The 20,000-nt window shown below is 46.1% G+C and overlaps 1 protein-coding gene across 1 annotated transcript in view; it reads left to right on the top strand.

The window, feature by feature from the left end:
- The window catches only part of dym (dymeclin), an 80,384-nt gene that overhangs the window by 47,907 nt on the left and 12,477 nt on the right, over positions 1-20,000 (top strand). The window contains exon 15 of the mRNA XM_058415203.1: positions 19,530-19,712. Coding sequence (XP_058271186.1) covers positions 19,530-19,712 — 183 coding nt within the window. The remainder of the gene's footprint in view (positions 1-19,529; positions 19,713-20,000) is intronic.

Below are 20,000 nucleotides of genomic sequence, written 5' to 3'. Positions count from 1 at the left end.
CCCAGAGACTTGTTAAAAATAAATAAAAAAATGATTGTTAATATGATGAAGATTTGTATGGTTAGATTTATTTAACATTTAATGAAGGAGTCTCCAGTGCCATTTCTTTTGTAGTAAACGGAGAGGATTAGCGATACGGCTGCTGTAACGTTAGCGATGAAAGACGTTCCACGGCAACTCTGACGAGGTCATCTCCGGGTCATGACCGCATGAGTCGCATGTTGAAAACAATCAAAATCAGAGTAAATATTTCGAAGAATGCACCGTGACGAGAAGCGCTGGTATTGTTCAGCGTCACTGGAACTAGCATAAAAACAGATCGCGCGCCGTCGTCCAGACGAGAGATTTCCTTATTCGTCTTTCAACAATAGACGTAAAGATTAGTGTTTGTTCAGGCAGATACACAATACTGACACTCCTACATTCCAGCATGATAGCTACACTGCTGTGGATCTGTGCGTCACACCCAGGCACCGGTCACACACAGGACACTCCAGACGCTGGGGTCATCTTTATCTGACCAGACGGCTGGTGTACTCCAGTGTTAGCAAATATATTACAGCTTTAACAGATCAGAAGTCTGTGTAGAGTTTAATCATTATCTTGTGCTGCATTATGTGTAACTAGAAATGGATAGAAAATGTGGTTTAGTTAATCCAGGCTGCTGTGGTGGAAAGGGAGGACTATTTTGCAGATGTTGTGAAGAAGTGGTTTATTCATGCTAGTGGCCAGCAGAGGCTCTGTGCACCGTGTCTGAGCTCTGAGGAGTGTAGTCAAGCTGGTGAGTGATGAGGGCCAAAGTGCAGGGCCGGAGTCTCGCCTCTAAACGAGTGCATCCTGGAGGAGGGGGCGGGGACAGCTGGAGGGGATCGGCATGGACAATAGCTGTGTGTGTGTGTCTGCTTCTGTGTGTGTCTGTCTGTCTATCTGTGTCTGCCTCTGTCTCTGTGTGTGTGTCTGCCTCTGTATGTGTGTGTGTGTGTGTCTGTGTATGTCTGTCTGTCTCTCTTCCTGTGTCTGTCTGTCTGTCTGTCTATCTGTGTTTGTGTGTGTGTGTCTGTCTGTCTGTGTCTTCCTCTGTGTGTGTGTGTGTGTGTGTGTGTCTCTTCCTCTCTCTCTGTGGGTGTCTGTCTGTCTGTCTGTGTCTTCTGTGTGCATCTGTCTGTCAGTCTGTCTGTCTGTCTATCAGTCTGTGTCTGTCTCTTTGTCTCTGTCTGTCTGCCTCTGTGTGTGTGCGCCTGTCTGTCTTCCTCAGTGTGTGTGTGTGTGCGCAAGTGTGTGTCTGTGTCTTCCTCTGTGTGTGTCTGCCTGTGTTTGCCTGTGTGTGTGTTTGTGTGAACATATGTGTGTCTGCCTCTGTGTGTGTGTGATGACCAAAGCCTGTTGTGCTGTGGATCAGTGCTTGATTTTTTACAGTCTTCACGTGTTTACTAGTGTAGTGTCTCTTTTGCTTGTGTGTGTGTTTGTGTGTGTGTGTGTGTGTGTGTGTGTGCGTTTGCGCCTCTGAATTCCATCCACGTACGTATGCACAAACACACGCCCCGGAGCCCCGCTCAGACGTCTGGCGCGTGTCTGAGTGGGTCAGACTGCTGTCTGCTGCCCTCATTAATGCTCCTCACACACTCCCCTGCACCCCTCTTTTGTCATTCCCCTCTTCTCTCCACTCCTCTAGTCTGTTTCATCCTTTCTTCCCACTCTCAGGCTCTGTTTGTCTTTTGTCTCTGTTTCTTTTGCAGCACACTCCATATTCATGCTTTCATCTCTCTACATCATAGTCCAGTCTAGCACTACGTCTGGCGCGCGCACACACACACACACACACACACACACACACACACACACACACACACACAAACACCTTGTATGCAAAAATTATGCCACCCAAACAAGACATCTGCATTCTCTCTCTCTCTCTCTCTCCTGTCTCCACACTCTCTCTCTCTCTCTCTCTCTCTCTCTCTCTCTCACTTTCTCTCTAACTCCCATCTCTCTCTCTCTCTCTCTCTCTCTCTCTCTCTCTCTCTCTCTCTGTTTGTGACTCTCTCTCTCCTCTCTAACTCCCATCTCTCTCTCTCTCCTCTCTAACTCCCATCTCTCTCTCCCTTGCTCGCTCGCTTTCTCTCTCTCTCTGTTTGTGACTCTCTCTCTCCTCTCTAACTCCCATCTCTCTCTCCCTTGCTCTCTCTCTCTCTCTCTCTCTGTTTGTGACTCTCTCTCTCCTCTCTAACTCCCATCTCTCTCTCCCTTGCTCGCTCGCTCTCTCTCTCTCTCTCTCTCTCTCTCTCTCTCTCTCTCTCTCTCTCTCTGTTTGTGACTCTCTCTCTCCTCTCTAACTCCTATCTCTCTTCCTTGCGCTCTCTCTCTCTCTCTCTCTCTCTCTCTCTCTGTGTGGGAAGAATATTAGAGACTGAATTCTCAGACAGAGCTTATCACTCCATGGCTTCGTGATATTAGTGATTTTTTTCCCCCCTTCTCCGACACACAAAGAAAGATCTGTTTTTCTGTCTGCTCTGATACGAGCGTCTCGTGTCATTGATGCAAGGATGGGATTTCCTGATTCCGAACGTGGGAAAAACACACACGCTGACCGCTCTGCCTCCGTTTTAATCGAGACACCGTGTCTAAAAATCTGTTATATTTAGATGCGAAGCAGTCATCCAGGGACACACAGTGACCCAGACATAATACGAGGAAAATATGCGCACTGCTGGCGGGACGCTGCGCTCTGCGACTGCAGCACGCCTCTGATTGGCTCACTCGCGCCCAAATCATTTTGGATCGCAGGTCTATCATTTCAGCCCCAGACAGTCTTATCGCTCTCATTACAGCTTGTTTCGACTCCACCTCTCAGAACAGGAAGATATCAAATCTTAGAACAAGGCAAAAACAAAAAAACCTGGACTGCGGTCATTTCACTGGCCTTTGGGAGTTTTCCAAATATGGAGTGAGGTTAAACGAGTAAGACGGGGAGGTGTATTAGGAAGAAAAGAATGCTGTTTGGGTGAATGCTCCAGCTGGAAGAATGTAAATTTGTTATATTGAATAATGAATTGCTTGGACGTTTACTTGATTGCTCGATTACACAAAGAAGAAAATGTTATTCGACTAAACCTTCTACTTTTACCCACATGAAAGGGAGAGAGATGGAGAGAGAGATGGGAGTTAGAGAGAGAGAGAGGAGACTAAGGAGAGAGAGATGGGAGTTAGAGAGAAGAGAGAGAGAGAGAGAGATGGGAGTTAGAGAGGAGAGAGAGACTAAGGAGAGAGATGGAGAGAGAGTTGGGAGTTAGAGAGAGAGAGAAGAGAGAGAGGAGACAGAGCAGAGAAAAGGGAGTGAGGAGAGAGTGGAGATGGGAGTTAGAGAGAAGAGAGAGAGAGAGAGAGAGAGAGAGAGATGGGAGTTAGAGAGGAGAGAGAGACTAAGGAGAGAGATGGAGAGAGAGTTGGGAGTTAGAGAGAGAGAGAAGAGAGATAGGAGAGAGAGGAGACAGAGCAGAGAAAAGGGAGTGAGGAGAGAGAGATGGGAGTTAGAGAGAAGAGAGAGAGAGAGAGAGAGAGATGGGAGTTAGAGAGGAGAGAGAGACTAAGGAGAGAGATGGAGAGAGAGTTGGGAGTTAGAGAGAGAGAGAAGAGAGATAGGAGAGAGAGGAGACAGAGCAGAGAAAAGGGAGTGAGGAGAGAGTGGAGATGGGAAGAAAGAGAGGCAATTGAAAGAAAGAGAGAGAAAGAGGAAGCAGATACACAAAGACAGAGAGAGGAGATACAGAGATGGAGGGAGAGAGTGTGAGAGAAAGAGAGAAGAGAGATAGGAGACTGAGGAGAGAGAGAGGAGACAGAGAGAGACCGCAAGAGAGAGGAAGGAGAGAGAGAGAGAAAGAGGAAGGAAATAAAGAGACAGAGAGAGGGGGGAGACAGAGATGGAGGGAGAGAGTGAGAGAGAGGAGAGATAGGAGACTGAGGAGAGAGAGACAGAGCGAGAGAGGAGATGGAGAGAAAGAGAGGCAATTGAAAGAGAAAGAGGAAGGAGATAGAGAGACAGGAGAGAGAGAGGAGATACAGAGATGGAGGGAGAGAGTGAGAGAGAGAGGAGACAGAGAGAGCAGAGAAAAGAGAGCGAGGAGAGAGTGAGAGATAGATAGATAGATAGATACTTTATTCATCCCCAAGATGGAGAGAAAGATAGGCAATTGAAAGAAAGAGAAAGAAAGAGGAAGTAGATAGAGAGACAGAGAGAGGAGGGGGCGGGATGGACTAGAGAGCAGACAGATGGGGGGAGAGAGAGAGAGATGCAGACACACGCACAGACGAAGCAAGACAGATGGTAACAGACGGGATGAGAGAGAGAGACACAGTTGAAGATAGAAAGATGGAGTAAGGGAGAGAGATAGAGAGACAGACAGACACCATGAGAGAGAGATGGTGATGCAGACGGTGCAAAAAAGTCAGACTTGAGACGGAGTGAATGAGAGAAAGAAGGAGACAGAGTGAAAGATGGAGACAGACAGGCAGAATGAGAGCCAGACAAAGATAGAAAGACAAACCGGTGGAGCCAGAGAAAGAGTGATGGACAGAGACAGGCTGAGAGAGGGATAGAAACACACAGACAGAGCAAGAGAGAGATGAACAGAGTGACGCAGAGGCAGACGGAGCAAGACAAATGGAGAGAGTGATGGACAGAGAGAAAGAGATAGATTGAGAGAGAGACAGAGAGAGAGACAGACTGAGGTGAATGGTGCAAGAGAAAAATGGAGAGAGAGAGATGTAGAGACACAAAGACAGAGCAAGCGACGCAGTTGGATGGAGACAGAGAGGGTTTTATTGTTACACTGCACTGTGTAATTGTGTGTAACTGTGTGTGATTGTGTGTGTGTGTGTAACTGTGTGTGTGTAACTGTGTGTGATTGTGTGTGTGTAACTGTGTGTGTGTGTAACTGTGTGTGATTGTGTGTGTGGTGAGTCACAGGTAAAGTGAATCAGTGAGGCAGGACAGGAGTTAATGTTTATTTAATGCGCTTTATTTAATCCAGTGTGTGGAAGAAAAGCAGAAGATGGAGGTGTTTCCTGGCTGGTTTACAGAGTGTGGGGTTGTGCAGGTAAGAGTCCATCTACCTGAAGTCCTGGAGAAGGTGAGAAGATCAGGAGAAGTTTAGGAGAAGCTCAGGAGGAGTGCAGGAGGAGCGCATGAGAAGGGCAGGAGGAGCTCAGGAGGAGTGCAGGTGGAGCTTAGAAGACGCTCAGGAGGGGCGCAGGAAGAGTGCAGGAGGAGCTCAGGAGAAGTTTAGGAGGCGCCCAGGAGGAGCTAACAAGACACTCAGGAGGAGCTCAGGAGAAGTTTAGGAGGAGCCCAGGAGGAGCTACCAAGACACTCAGGAGGAGCGCAGGAGGAGCTCAGGAGAAGTTTAAGAGGCGCTCAGGAGGAGCCCAGGAGAAGCGCAGGAGGAGCCCAGGAGAAGCGCAGGAGGAGCCCAGGAGAAGCGCAGGAGGAGCCCAGGAGAAGCGCAGGAGGAGCCCAGGAGAAGCGCAGTAGGAGCGCAGGAGAAGCGCAGGAGGAGCGCAGGAGAAGCGCAGTAGGAGCGCAGGAGAAGCGCAAGAGGAGCCCAGGAGAAGCGCAGGAGGAGCCCAGGAGAAGCGCAGGAGGAGCGCAGGAGAAGCGCAGTAGGAGCGCAGGAGGAGCCCAGGAGAAGCGCAGTAGGAGCGCAGGAGGAGCCCAGGAGAAGCGCAGTAGGAGCGCAGGAGAAGCTCAGAAGATGCTCAGGAGAAGTTCAGCCTCATGCTTCAGGCTTCAGACAGAACAGGAAGTGCGGGAGGGGGTTGAGTTGTGTGACTCATCTCAGCTGGTAAATTGAAGGAATATAAATATAAATATATCTGGCCTTGTTGTCACGTATCAGATGTGGAGACGCACCGGACGAGGAAGAGCCGCTGAATATTCTGGTCTAAAAGTGACAGCCGTGTGACGAGGCAGAGTCTGAGTCATTACTCGTGTCAGTGCTATTATTAAATTAATGGCTAATGTAACATACTGTGTACTTCCTGGTAGGATTAAAGGGGTGGTCAGCGATTTTGGTGGGTGGAACACATCCTTTGCAACACATCCCCAGGCTGGAACACATGATTGACAGGCAGAGAGAGAGAGAAACGTCCATTTGTTCTGATTGGTTGAATGAATCATGGTGGTCAGTGTCATTTGTTTTGTTTCCTTTTTCTCATAAAATTGATGAGATCAGAGGTCAGAGAATTACAGTCAGACTGTTTGGAATGGACAGGAAGGCGGCAGTAACCCAAATCATCACTCTTTAGAGCTGCGGTCAGCTGAAAAACATCAGAGAAAGGCAACAAATCACAATTACGGATCCGTTCAAACAGAAAGAGGATGAGTTCTTGGAAACGGTGCAGTGTGTAGAAATGATCTGAGTCCATGCGGCATGTTAAAAACTCATCTCATCGTGTGTGTGTGGGTCAGTGTGTGTGTGGGAGGGGGGTCAGTCTGTGTGTGTGTGTTTTTGTCTGTCTGTGGGTCAATGTGTGTGTGTGGGGGGGTGTCAGTGTGTGTGTTTTTGTGTGTCTGTTGGGTCAGTGTATGTGTGAGAGGGAGGTTAGTGTGTGTGTGGGTCAGTGTTTGTGTGTTTGGGTTAGTGTGTGTGGGAGGGGGTTGTGTGTGTGTTTGTGTGTGGGGGTCAGTGTATTTGTAGGAGAGGGGTCTGTGTGTGTGTGGAAGGGGTGTCTGTGTGTGTGTATGGGGCAGTGTGTATGTGTGGAAGGGGTGTCTGTGTGTGTGTATGGGTCAGTGTGTGTGTGTGTGTGGAAGGGGTGTCTGTGTGTGTGTATGGGGCAGTGTGTATGTGTGGAAGGGGTGTCTGTGTGTGTGTATGGGTCAGTGTGTGTGTGTGTGTGGAAGGGGTGTCTGTGTGTGTGTATGGGTCAGTGTGTGTGTGTGGAAGGGGTGTGTGTGTGTATGGGTCAGTGTGTGTGTGTGTGGAAGGGGGGTCTCTGTGTGTGTGGAAGGAGTGTCTGTGTGTATGGGTCAGTGTGTGTGTTTGTGTGTGTGTGGGTCAGTGTATGTGTGGGAGGGTGGTCTGTGTGTGGAAGGTGTGTGTGTGTGTATGGGTCAGTGTGTGTGCTGGGGGGTCAATGTGTGGGAGGGGGGTCTGTGTGTGTATGGGTCAGTGTGTGTGTGGGGGACAGGGGCGGGGGGGGTTGTCAGTGTAGGTGTGGAAGGAGTGTGTGTGTGTGGGTCAGTGTATGTGTGTGTGGGTTTGTTATAGTCATATTCCCATCATCTCTGAGAGAACATCCTCCGTGTCTCGTGTCCCCTCACACGTAGTCCGTACTCTAATTAGAACGCGCTGATGAGGTCATTTCCATGTATCTCAACTTTCAGAATTACACCAGACGTCTGACACACTGGATTGCATCAGTCTGTCTGAACGAATAAAGCAACACCAGCGTTACCACATGACCTGCACAGGACTAAAGTGCAGCACTGCTTCCAATTGTGTTTCACACAAAACTCCACTGAAGGAAACCCAACACGGTGTGTTGAAGCGTGCGATCCATCAAACTGCCATATATACAGCTATCACATCATAAAAAACGCCTCTGTTAAATTAGATTTTATATGATTGTGTATTTGGGGAAAGTTCTTCAGCAATTTGAGCAACAGTAGCTCGTCTGTTGGATTGGATCACACGGGTCAGCCTTCTCTCCCCACGTGCATCAGTGAGCCTTGGCTGCCCATGACCCTGTCGCCGGTTCACCACTGTTCCTTCCTTGGAGCACTTTTGATAGATACTGACCACTGCAGACCGGGAACACCCCACAAAAGTTTTTGAGATGCTCTGATCCAACGGTCTAGCCATCACAATTCGTCCCGTCGTCAAATTCGCTCAAATCCTTACGCTTGTCCATTTTTCCTGCTTCTAACATCAACTTTGAGGACAAAATGTTCACCTGCTGCCTAATATATCCCACCCACTAACAGGTGCCATGATGAGGAGATCATCAGTCTTATTCACTTTACCTCTCGGTGGTCATAATGTTATGCTCCTGATCGGTGTATACATAAACTGTTCAGAGGCGTCCGATGCCTGCTGCGGCTCTCTGTCATTCTGGCGGTCAAACTCTGCTCAAGTTTCTACAGCATAACATCCATCTTCCACCACATCGTCCTCGTTACAGTCATTAGGCTCCTGGTCGGGTCAAATCTTAAACATCACCTTGCCTTCCTGTTTGCTCTCTTATGGTATAAAATCACATTTCACTGAGACTTGAGCGCTCTAGGAACATCTCTACACCTTTCCCGTCATTAATAATGCTAATGTTTATGAGTATTTAAGAAAACAAACTCTGGGGACTTTCGGAGGATTTGGATTCACGGGATTTGCGTCTCTGTGATTTATTTAGAAATGTAACAGCAGCCAAACCTGTCTAAATATACCAACACCACCACCCTCCCTTTTTTTGTTTGTTTTTCAAATTACTCCATGATTTTTATGGCTCAAAGCTAAAAGTCTTCCCCTAATTTGCATATCACGTGTGATTGGTCCAACCCATCCAGCCTGTTTAATGATGTCATAAAATCAGCTTTGCTCATCAGAAGAAATGTGAAAAGCTCTGGTTTGAAATTAAAAATAATGTTGATCTTTTTAGTTACACCGTGTGCCACACTGGGAGGTGTTCCTTTAAGGAAAGACGTCAGGAACATCACTGGACCGTAGATTCCTGGACCTCCTGAGCAACCGGGAACACCAGAGTTTAATACCAGACCTGTAGGAGATTTGACAGAGTTGTTGACTGAAGGATTTTGTTCGTTATTCTAGCGTTGTGAAATTGTGAAACTGTCTGGAGTCTTTCCTAACACTGCAGCGTCTGTACGCTCTGTTCCGTGTGTGTGTGTGTGTGTGTGTAAGGGATGTGTGATTATACTAGGTGCAGTCTGGGTGACTGGTTTCTAAGCAGGCAGTCCAGCGGACGGCCCAAACGTAAGCGCTACCCAAGCCAAGGCACAGCAGGATGAAACATTAGCCCCCTCGGGGTGGAGATGGAGGTTCGCACGTATAACTTTCCCCTCGTTATTCAGACACGCTAGCTGTCTGATGTAAAGCGGGAAAACTGGGACTTTCCTAAGAGCCGTGTGAGAGCAAGTGTGTCAGGTGTGTGAGACTGGGTGTGTATATATATATATATATATATATCTCACACACAGTACTAAAGCCATGCTAATGAAGCAGTCATGGAAACCGGCTGCTATATATATTTATATAATATACACACCGATCAGGCATAACATTATGACCACCTGCCTAATATTGTGTTGGTCCCCCTTTTTGCTGTCAAAACAGCCCTGACCCGTCCTGCACTGTGTATTCTGACACATTTCTATCAGAACCAGCATTAACTTCTTCAGCAGTTTGAGCAACAGTAGCTCGTCTGTTGGATCGGATCACACGGGCCAGCCTTCACTCCCCACGTATATCAATGAGCCTTGGCCACTCATGACCCTGTCACCGGGTCACCACTGTTCCTTCTCTGGACCACTTTTATAGATACTGACCACTGCAGACCGGGAACACCCCACAAGAGCTGCAGTTTTTGAGATGCTCTGATCCAGTGGTCTAGCCATCACAATTTGGCCCTTCGTCAAACTCGCTCAAATCCTTACGCTTGTCCATTTTTCCTGCTTCTAACATCAACTTTGAGGACAAAATGTTGACTTGCTGCCTAATATATCCCACCCACTAACAGGTGCCATGATGAGGAGATCATCAGTCTTATTCACTTCACCGGTCAGTGGTCATAATGTTATGCCTGATCAGGGTGTATGTGTATATACACGCAGCATGTGTACAAGTGTGACGCCTTATTCGTTATATCGTTATTCGTAAAGTTCCAGTTTAGACAGAGATTTTAGGAAGCGTGGCCGTAAGGAAATGGTGATTTCTCATCTGTTTTTAAATTATACAACATATACAGATTATAGCAGAGTGCAAATATATTTCAGCAGCTGATCTCCAGAACTGAACTACAGAGACTGTATATAAGGAATAAAACACTCGCTTGGGGACATGCTGCTGGAGGAACGTAACCAACGTCATGGAAAACTGATGAAGTGCTGTTACTGCTATTTTCCAAATCCTAAACATTTTCCAGGGCCTTAATCCAACACATGGCAAAAGTGTATTAATTATAGTCATGTGATCAACAAAAACAAAAACATAAGGAGGAAGTGGGGGGAAAAACAGATCCTAAACAAAACACAGGGGAATGACCATCAGTTTTCAAATCAGGGTTTTTTTTCTACCTCCCTTGTTACCGTTGCTATGGGTAACAACCTGTACTGGAACGAAATGTGCATGGATTAAACATAATAATTCTGTATTTATTTATTTTTTGATCTGAAGAAATTTTCCATGAGAAAACATTTACTTCATATAATGTTAATGTTTGAACTTGACGGGCAGAGAGAGAGAGAAGGGAAGAGAGAGAAAGAGAGCAGGGGGGAGGGGGAGAGAGAGAGGGAGAGAGACAAGGGAAGAGAAAAAGAGAAAGGGGAGAGAAAGAAAATAAGAGAGAAAGGAAGGGTGAGAGAGAGAAAGGGAAGAGAGAGAAAATAAGAGAGAAAGGAAGGGTGAGAGAGAGAGAAAGGAAGGGAGAGAGAGAGAGAGAAAAGAAGAGCGAGATAAAGGAAACTCCTCTCATTTCTCGGATGTTCCACATTAAACATGTAATAATTAAAAAAATTACTAAATGTATTAGTATACTAAATGTATACTAAATCCTCTGTATTTCTTTATATAAATTATTAGTAGGTTCACTGGAGTAATTTTAAAGGAAAAAGACGCTCCGGAAAATATTTATGTTTCAGGAAAACAGCAGTAACTCTGCTTCAGTGGTGGTGTTGATTTTCCTCCAGCAGCACGACCCCCAGTGAGTGTTTTATTCCTCGTATACAGACTCTGTAGTGTAGTTATGTGGAGATCAGCTGCCGTTACTGGCGGTGAGAATAAGACTGAAGTGGAGCGTGTTCTCCTTTTCACTCCAGAGGATGAGTGTTTCACTCCAGAGGATGAGTGTTTCACTCCAGAGGATGAGTGTTTCACTCCAGAGGAGCGTGTTCTCCTTTTCACTCCAGAGGATGAGTGTTTCACTCCAGAGGATGAGTGTTTCACTCCAGAGGATGAGTGTTTCACTCCAGAGGATGAGTGTTTCACTCCAGAGGAGCGTGTTCTCCTTTTCACTCCAGAGGATGAGTGACACGTGGGATTCACGTAGCCAGGCCTACATATTGAACGTTACACGCTGTCCCATTCATATTTCAAGCCTTCTCTACTCCATCGCTTCTCTAGTGTCTGTTTAGCATTTCTCTTCTTTCCGAGTGAAACGGGAACTCCTTTCCCCACACACACACACACACACACACACACACACACACACACACACACACACACACACACGTTTGTCTTCACTCTCTCTGCCTGTTCTGCCAATAAGCCCTAATTCTCTAATCTTTTTTTCCGTCATTTATTATTATTATTATTATTATTATTGTTATTATTATTATTATTATTATTATTATTATTTTAATAATGAATCCTCTGTAAAACGTGGGTGTAGGCGTTTACACGTTAACATAATGGCGTTGTATAAGAAGCGCTTTACGATCACACGGGGTCCCACCCATGGATTTGAAGCATTTATAAGTGATAATTAGCCATTTATCATCTCCACACAAGCACTTTGTAGCAGACTGGAGTCTGACGCAGGGCGTGGAGCCCGACCGTCAGGAGACGGGACCAGAGCCGCTTAATCACGGTCAGCCGCGTGAAACCGAGCTAGCGGCTGGAGCCGTGCTGAGAAAGAAACATGGCGTAATCGCTTAGCGTGGGTGTGTGTGAGCGTGTGTACAGTTAACATACGCATTATTACACTGATGATTCATTAACGTTTTGATGGAAGCAGTATTTTCTCCTACATGCCATTAGCTGTATCCACTCAGAAGGAACACCTTCATATACGTCATTATCCTGCAGACTCGTACCACAGACACTCCGTTTCTGTTAGGAGATCTGTTTAGCGTTCATGGAAGGAGTCTCCAGTGGCAGGTTTTCCGACAGGTTTCCGAATTTGCACTTTGGTTTCTGAGCCACCTAAAAAACTGTTTGTTGGTTTGTTTATTTATTTATTTATTTATTTTGATATTTTCTCCTTTTTTTTTACATTTAAACTATTTACATCATTTATTTTTTATAAGATTAGATTTAATATTAGATTAGACCAAACCTTCTCTTGTAAGAACCCTAGAATTTTTTTTTTCTGTGAAGTTTATTTATATTCAGTATTAGAATTTCGAAAATCTGGTGGAATTTGATGCTACACACACACACACACACACACACACACACACACACACACACACACACACACACACAGTCCATAGCTTATCTGCATGGCTTTGCATGTGTGTGTGTGTCTGTGTGTGTCTCTTATGCAAATGACTCTGATCAGACAGGATGATGAGAAAGCCGGTATTTAAACAGCTCTCCGTCGTCTCCTCGTCTTCGTCTGGTGTCTGCTGAGTGAAAGACTCTGATGTCATGTGTCTGATCTCCGTGTTCACGGCTTTGACATTGTGTCCTGGTGATACCGTTCCTCTATCAGGTGCTGTGAGAAACACGTAGCGTCCAGTACAGGACAGACGAAATGTGTGCAGTCACTCGGGATCTGCCCTAGAGATTTACTTTCCCTCACTTTTTCCTCTGTAGTTTGCCAAAATGTTTGTTATACATCATATCTATAATAAGTTATAATCTCTAAGATTTAGCAGGAATAAAAACAACCTTTTGCTGAAGAACTCATTAAGAAATCACGCTGCTCTAAATCAACACAGCGGAGAAGCGTGTGGTCAGAGCATCTCCAGCCAATCAGGTGCAGCTGTGAGCTCAGGTACACAGGAGAGGGAGGGTGTAGCTGTGATGGGAATGGCTAAGGAGGAAAAGAAAGATGGAATAAGAGAGTGAGAAAGAACGAAAGAATGAGAGAATTATTGAGAAAGAATGATTGAAAGAATAAGGAAAAAAGAACGAATGAGAGAAAGAAAGAAAGAACCATTGAGAGAGAAAGAAAGAAAGAACAGATGATTGAGAGAGAGAGAAAGAAAGAAAGAAAGAAAGAAAGAAAAGAGAAATAAGTAAACTGGTGAGATGTGTGTATAAAGCGTGTAGACTGCAGCTCTCTCAGCGTTAATGCTAGGAGATGAATGACTGGTGTTCCCGCGGCTATTCTTTAATAATAACGTGTTTAAACCAGTGAGCGCTCTCATGTCGGGAAAAATCACGCGGCTGGAATCAGAACTGAAATAATCAAAATCCGAAGGCGTCACCATTCAATCGCGGGGATTTCTCACAGCAGCGTGGCCCCCGGTTCAGATCGTGAGCTCCCCGGAGATTCCCAGTCCTTAAATAGATGTTCTAGTTGTTTGTACTCGGAGGAAAGCAGACAGTCGGATGAGTCAGGATCCGGAGGCTTCTTTCTTTTTTCCGCAACACTCTGTACGTCTGCTGGGGGCGTGGCCAAAAAATCTGCATTTCTCACACCGAGAGCCAAGAGCGCCGTTCATCCAATCAGCCGCACAGATGTCTGGGTCATCCACTTACATCTGACCTGAATTCCCCAGTGTGTGTGTGTGTGTGTGTGTGTGTGTGTGTGTGTGTTCTTGTAGGCTAATCTCATTAGTCTGGTGCAGAGCCTAGAGTTTAAAGCAGCTCAGGACTCTCCTTCCTTCTCCTGTTCTCTCCTTCTCTGCTCTGGTCTAATTATCGTGTTCTCTCCCTGACATTGTGCCAACGTCTCTCTCTCTCTCTTTCTCTCACACACACACACACACACTCCCCCTTTCTATCTGTCTCATAATTAAACTGGGTGCCCTGATTCATAGTCCTGGCATTAGCTCAGCAGTCATAAATGGCAGACCAGACAGACTCTCACGTCTCCGTTCCTGGAAAATCCTCCATCTCTCTCTCTCTCTCTCTCGCTCACTAATGTATTTACACTAATCAACACAACAGCTTGATGGAAGACTTCACCTGTTCTGATTACAGATGACTCTGACCCCATCTTCTCACCAGCGTCCTACGCAAACGAGTTTCTGTAAATCCGGGGCACTTAACAAAAAGGTGTTCTGATTTAAAAATAAATTGCACACACACGTGCAAAATGCTGACTTGGCTTCCATCTAACACCACGCTCCAACTCAAATCTCTTTCCAGGACTCCCCTAATTCCCACGTACCCCGGCCAGCCTCGTAGGCCAGACTGGACCGGTCTGACCCAGCGGTCTGTTCCGTACTCAGCGTTTAAAGCTTTTGATAAAATAACCGCCGTGAGAACGTTAATAACGCTGGCGACGGTCTCCCGGGCCGTTAATATGGCCACCGCCCGTCTGCGGAGCCATACAGCCTTCCAGGAGGGCAGCTATGGAGACTGGCAGGCAGCAGGAGTTTTCCCCCAGCGGGGTTTAATTCATTAGCACGAGCCCCTTAAGCCGCCCTGGAGCTGCATCAGGACGTCTCCGCGAGTCAGGAGTCTCCGGGTTCGTGTTCCTGTTGCTCTCACGTTTACTGCGTCTGCGGTTAGAAATTTTTTTTTCCCTGCACACATTCCTGTTGCTCTCACATCAGGTTTCATTTGAAGGCGATGTTAGGTCGATTCTTAAAGGTCAGCTCCACTGGATCCGGCTTCTTATTAAAGTGGGATGACTGGGTGGTCTGGGAACAGCCCTGAAGTGTCGCATTCATTCCTGTATTTATTTAACGTTTCGAATGTTTGGTTCAGAATCCAATCTGTCGATCCAGTGTATTTAGCATACGAACGGAGAAGGTTCGATAAAAATCGACGTAAATCCGGCAAAGAAAGCGGTCCGGCCGTGAGTGTGGAAGCTGTTGCTTTCGTTCATTTAACGGTTTTTAGGTCACGCTTCTGTCAAAGCACACATTAGAGACGCACTAGCACATGGAAAAACAACATCTTAAGCCGGGAACAGGAAGAAATGACCGATTTCATTGGCACAAAGTCGTGTTTATGTACACGCAGGATTTCCTACCAGCGCTGAGCTACAAGCTGTTAATAAGACCATCATTCAGACGATCAAGAGAAGACAGGTTAGCTTCCAACCCTTTCACTGACAGATGGCTCAATCTCCCCCATCACATCACACCTATCCCCACCCCCACCCCTCAACACACCCCGACCCATAGGCTAACCCGCAGCTCGTGCTGCTTAGCTTGGCTGCGTTACAGTTAGCCTTGTGATCTCACACCTTGCCAACTAGCAGCCAGGTAACACTCAGCACTTCCTTTCATACGATTGCTTTACACACTTAATCCAAAACAAACACGGATTTCTTCGGGACCTGACGTCGATTCAGGTCTCAGGGCAGACGATCCGATTTGAACCTGAATTTAAAAATCATGCCTAACAAATCAAACGATGTCAAAAGATTTAAATAACCGAATGAACTCGCGGACATCTAGCTGCAAAATTTCTACGAGTCTTAAAGGATCACTCGATGCTAGGTAAGGAATAAATGATGACACAGGTGAGCTACTGCTCTCTTGTGCTACTGAAATGTATTTTTTTATTTATTAAACAATATATAGTGCATTGGGTTTTTTTTTTAAATCCATTTATAGGTACATTTAATGCTGTGGAATGTTCTGGAGACTTTTACAAAGCACTGACACCGGAGAGCAAACAAACATCTAACAGAAAACTTTAACAAGCACAATCTTGGCGTTTTTTCTTCGGTCGAAAAGCGAACTGCTCTCATTGAAACCCGAGAAGCCACCAGCGCTGCGTTTTTCTGTGGAATCGACTTGTTGTTCATCTTCTAGTCCATAGGTCAAACATTTCAAAGCCAGAAACACCGAACTGGAACTAGCTCGTCTTTATTGGGGAATGCGTCCGTCATGTAAGAACCGATCCCGTATCGGGAGTCTGGGAGTCTTTGTGGCCTTCTAAATACGACTCGGGGCTCTTTGTGTTTTTGTTTCCTGTCTGTCAGGGGGGATACTTCACCATTTCCAAAGAGCTTATGTAAGTAAATCTGCTGTCTTTTGATGTCTGTTCACGTTTCTATTCTCCAGATGTTCGCTGTGTAAACTGCTTACGGTCGGTTGTGAGACAAAAGGCGTTTAAAGACGCCGAGTCCGCCGTTGCAGAGCAGATGTCACACGACTTAATGTTTTGCTCCTCCTCCTTTTTTGTGTTGTTTTCTTCTGCCGCCAGCGGTGTTTGTTTAAGGAAAATAGGCCTTTTGATGTGGCCAGGTTGTTTTGGTGAGCGTGTTCTCCAATGCAAATTCTGTGGAGGATAGATCACCACGTTTGTGACCTCAATCTTTTAATTTAGCTCATCTATATATATATATATATATATATATATATATATAATAGCTGTATTTTTTATTATTCGCTAGTAGCATGTTTTGTTTTCCATGCAAATAATTTGCACGATCGTGAATCGGCTTGTCTGGCATGTGGTCCGTGCGCTAGGACAATATCGGTAAGCACATCACATACAACAGACGCGCACGTCGCGATAAGCCGAGTCTGCTCGATCTTTATCAGAGTTAATAAGAGTTGCCGAGCCTACAGGAATACACTCCCTAAGGCGTGTGTACACACACACACACACACACACACACATCACTGCTCTTTTGTTCGTTTTGCTGCTTCCCCTGCCTGTTTTATGTAAGCATCGATTCCTTCAGATGTGAAATTTAGCGCTTTCTCTCGACTTTCCCGAACTCCCCGTGCATGTTTTTTCCTGATGTAGGTAATAAATATGTTCTGAAGACGGCAGCTTGGGTGATTTAACGTTCCTCATGGATAATCAAGCTTCCTGAAGTCCTCTCGTAGAGACGTTAGCTGAGTGTAGAAGCAGATAAAATACATGAGTAATTGATGCAATTGTTTTTCCTCATGGTGCTCCTGGATATTATAACAGTGCTTAATTGCGAAAAAATAGTGAGTGGGCTTGAAAGTGTACACTTGTGAAGGTCAGAATGCCGTTACATCGTCCTCGTCCAACATCCTGCTCCATCCTGCTTAGTTATGTCTCCATCCAACCTCCTCCACCATCCTGCTTGGTATCCCTCCATCCAATCTCCTTCACCGTCCTGCTCAGTTATGTCTCCATCCAAACTCCTTCACCATTTTGGTCGGTATCCCTCCATCCAATTTCCCCTACATCCTGCTCAGTATTCTTCCATCCAACCTTCTACACCATCCTGCTTGGTATCCCTCCATCCAAAATCCTCCACCATCCTGCTCGGTATCCCTCCATCCAAACTCCTCCACTGTTCTGCTCAGTATCCATCCATCCACGGTCCTGCTTGGTATCACTCCATCCAACCTTCTCCACCGTTCTGCTCAGTATTCTTCCTTTCAGTTTCCCCCCACATCCTACTCAGTATGCCTGCATCCAACCTCCTCCACCATCCTACTCACTGTCCTTTCATCCAGCCACTTCATTTGGTCCAGACTCCCTCTCTTGCTCTGCTCATTAGATCCCAATCAATCCCCCTCTCTTGGTCTGCTCTCTATCTATCCATCAAGTGTCCTTTCTTGGTCTGCTCACTATCCATTCATCCAGCCTCCCTTTCGGGGTCTGCTCGTTAGCTCTCCATCAAACTCTCTGCCTCGGTTTGCCCACTGTTCTTCCATCAAGCGTCCGTTCTTGGTCTGCTCACTATCCTTTCATCCAGTCAATTCATTTCGTCTGCTCACTATCCTTTCATCCAGCCTTCCTCTCTCTCTCCCTCTCCCTCTCCCTCTCCCTCTCCCTCTCTCTCTCTCTCTCTCTCTCTCTGTGCTCATTAGACCTCCATCAAACCCTCTCTCTTGGTCTGCTCACCATCAAGCATCCTTTCTTGGTCTGTACCTTCATCTAACCTCCTCATAGGTCTGCTCATTATCTGTCCATCAAACCTCCTCTTTCCTCTAACCACTATCTCTTTAAACCAACCCCCTTTCAATCAGTCTGCTCTTTAGACCTCCATCAATCCTTTTCTCTTGGTCTGCTCACTATTACTTCATCTAATTTCCTCTCCTGGTCTGTTCACTACTCCTCCATCAAACCTTCTCTCTTGGTCTCCTCAGTATCACACTTGCAATCCTACTTGCTTGTCTATGCGCTATTTTTGTCAAATCTCATCTCTCAGTCTGCTTACTATCACTCCTCCATCGGTCAGCACACCGTTCTTTAAACCGGGCTTTTCCAACCTCCTTCTTATTATCCCTCCATCAAACCTCCTTCTCTAGCCTGCTTGCTCTTCCTTGTTCAGCCTCCTCCTCTTTCTCCTCTTCCTCCTCTATGTCTGGTCACTATCCTTTTTAACTAATTTTCATTGACCTGTTTCACTGGCCCTCTCTCCCACCTCAGTCTGACCACCACCACCACCAACCCTAACAGTCCAGACATATTTTCCACCTCCTCTTGTCCAACTTTCTCACACCCTGTCTTCTGAAGAATAACACCTAACCTCTGGATCTGGAACTGGTCTCAAACACTCTCCATTTTCCACTTTGTGTTATTTACCGAACCTGTAATATGTTTGTGTAGTTACTCGACTGGTCAAAAGTTTGGACTTTTCCAGACATCTGTGACACGGGATAAATGATGGAGTCGGTTTCCAAACGGATCAGAATAAATTATTTCTCCAAGCACTTGGAGATCAGGAGAAGCAGTGAGGAGCTCTGTGTATTAGGACATTTTGGGAAGAAATACCTCTTGGGTAAAAAAATAAATAAATAAAATAAATAAACTGTTTGAGAAGATTCCTAGGTCACTCCATTCCAGAAGCTCTTCTGGTGTGTCCAAGCTTTTATTAATACTCTGTAGAAAAAGTAGCGAGGAGAAGGAAGACCTGTCCGAGCGAGATGGACAGTCCTGCAGGAATGCTAGAGAATATTTCCTGCTACTTTCTGTGTCCTATGTCCTACTCTGTGCAGACAAATGATGTCAGGGAGCTCGACTAACCTATTTTAGCCCCTAACTCGTAGACGGTACGAGGAAGGACAGTGGAAAGTACATAGAAAAGGACGCTAGAGTGTTCCCTATGCTGCAGCGCCGCATTGCAGCCGTATACAGCAGCGTATATCAGCTCCATGGAGCGAGGACCGAATGCAGAGGTCTGAAGTGTCGCCTTGCAGAAAACACTACTGTTATTTACTATTACATGGGTGTAGAGTCGAGGGGGGGGGGAGTGAGAGAGAGTGGAAAAATAGAAAGATAAAAAAAAGAGAGGGGGGGAAGGAGAGAGGGAGGATGCTGGTGTGAGTGTAATACAGTTTGTGCTAAACACAGTGACCTGCACACACACACACACACACACACACACACACACAGGCTGACTTTATTTCAGGCAGGAAAACCTTTATTTGACCTTATTTTGTCTTCTCTGTCTCTCTCTTTGTCTGTCTTTCTCTTTTCTCTCTCTTGCGCTATCTCTCTCTCTCACTCCCCCCCCCCCAGGCACAGGACCTCAGTGTGATTGAGGAGGTGATCCGCATGCTGCTGGAGATCATCAACTCCTGTCTGTGTAACTCGCTGCATCACAACCCCAACCTCGTGTACGCTCTGCTCTACAAGAGGGAGCTGTTCGAGCAGTTCCGCTCGCACCCTTCCTTCCAGGATATCATGCAGAACTTGGACACGGTGAGAGTGGGTGGGTGAGTGGGTGGGAGAGTGAGTGAGTAAAAGAGAGAGTATGAGTGAGAGTGAGTGCATGTGAGTGAGCAATAGAGTGTGTGAGTGAGAGAGAGAGAGAGACAGTGAGTGAGAGAGGGAGACAGCAAGGGAGAGTGTGTGTGTTTATCCTGTATGCACTGTTGGAACTGGACGATATAAAATGGAATAAATAATTTAGCGGCACACTTAAAGTGGCTCTGAAACGGCAATTAGCAAACAGATTCTCTCCATCGATCACACTGCTCTTTATTACCC

This window comes from Hemibagrus wyckioides, linkage group LG18 (genome assembly GCF_019097595.1).
Source record: "Hemibagrus wyckioides isolate EC202008001 linkage group LG18, SWU_Hwy_1.0, whole genome shotgun sequence".
Taxonomy (NCBI): Eukaryota; Metazoa; Chordata; class Actinopteri; order Siluriformes; family Bagridae; genus Hemibagrus; species Hemibagrus wyckioides.
The sequence above is the reverse complement of the archived record's forward strand: the minus strand, read 5'-3'. Positions and strand labels throughout refer to the sequence as shown.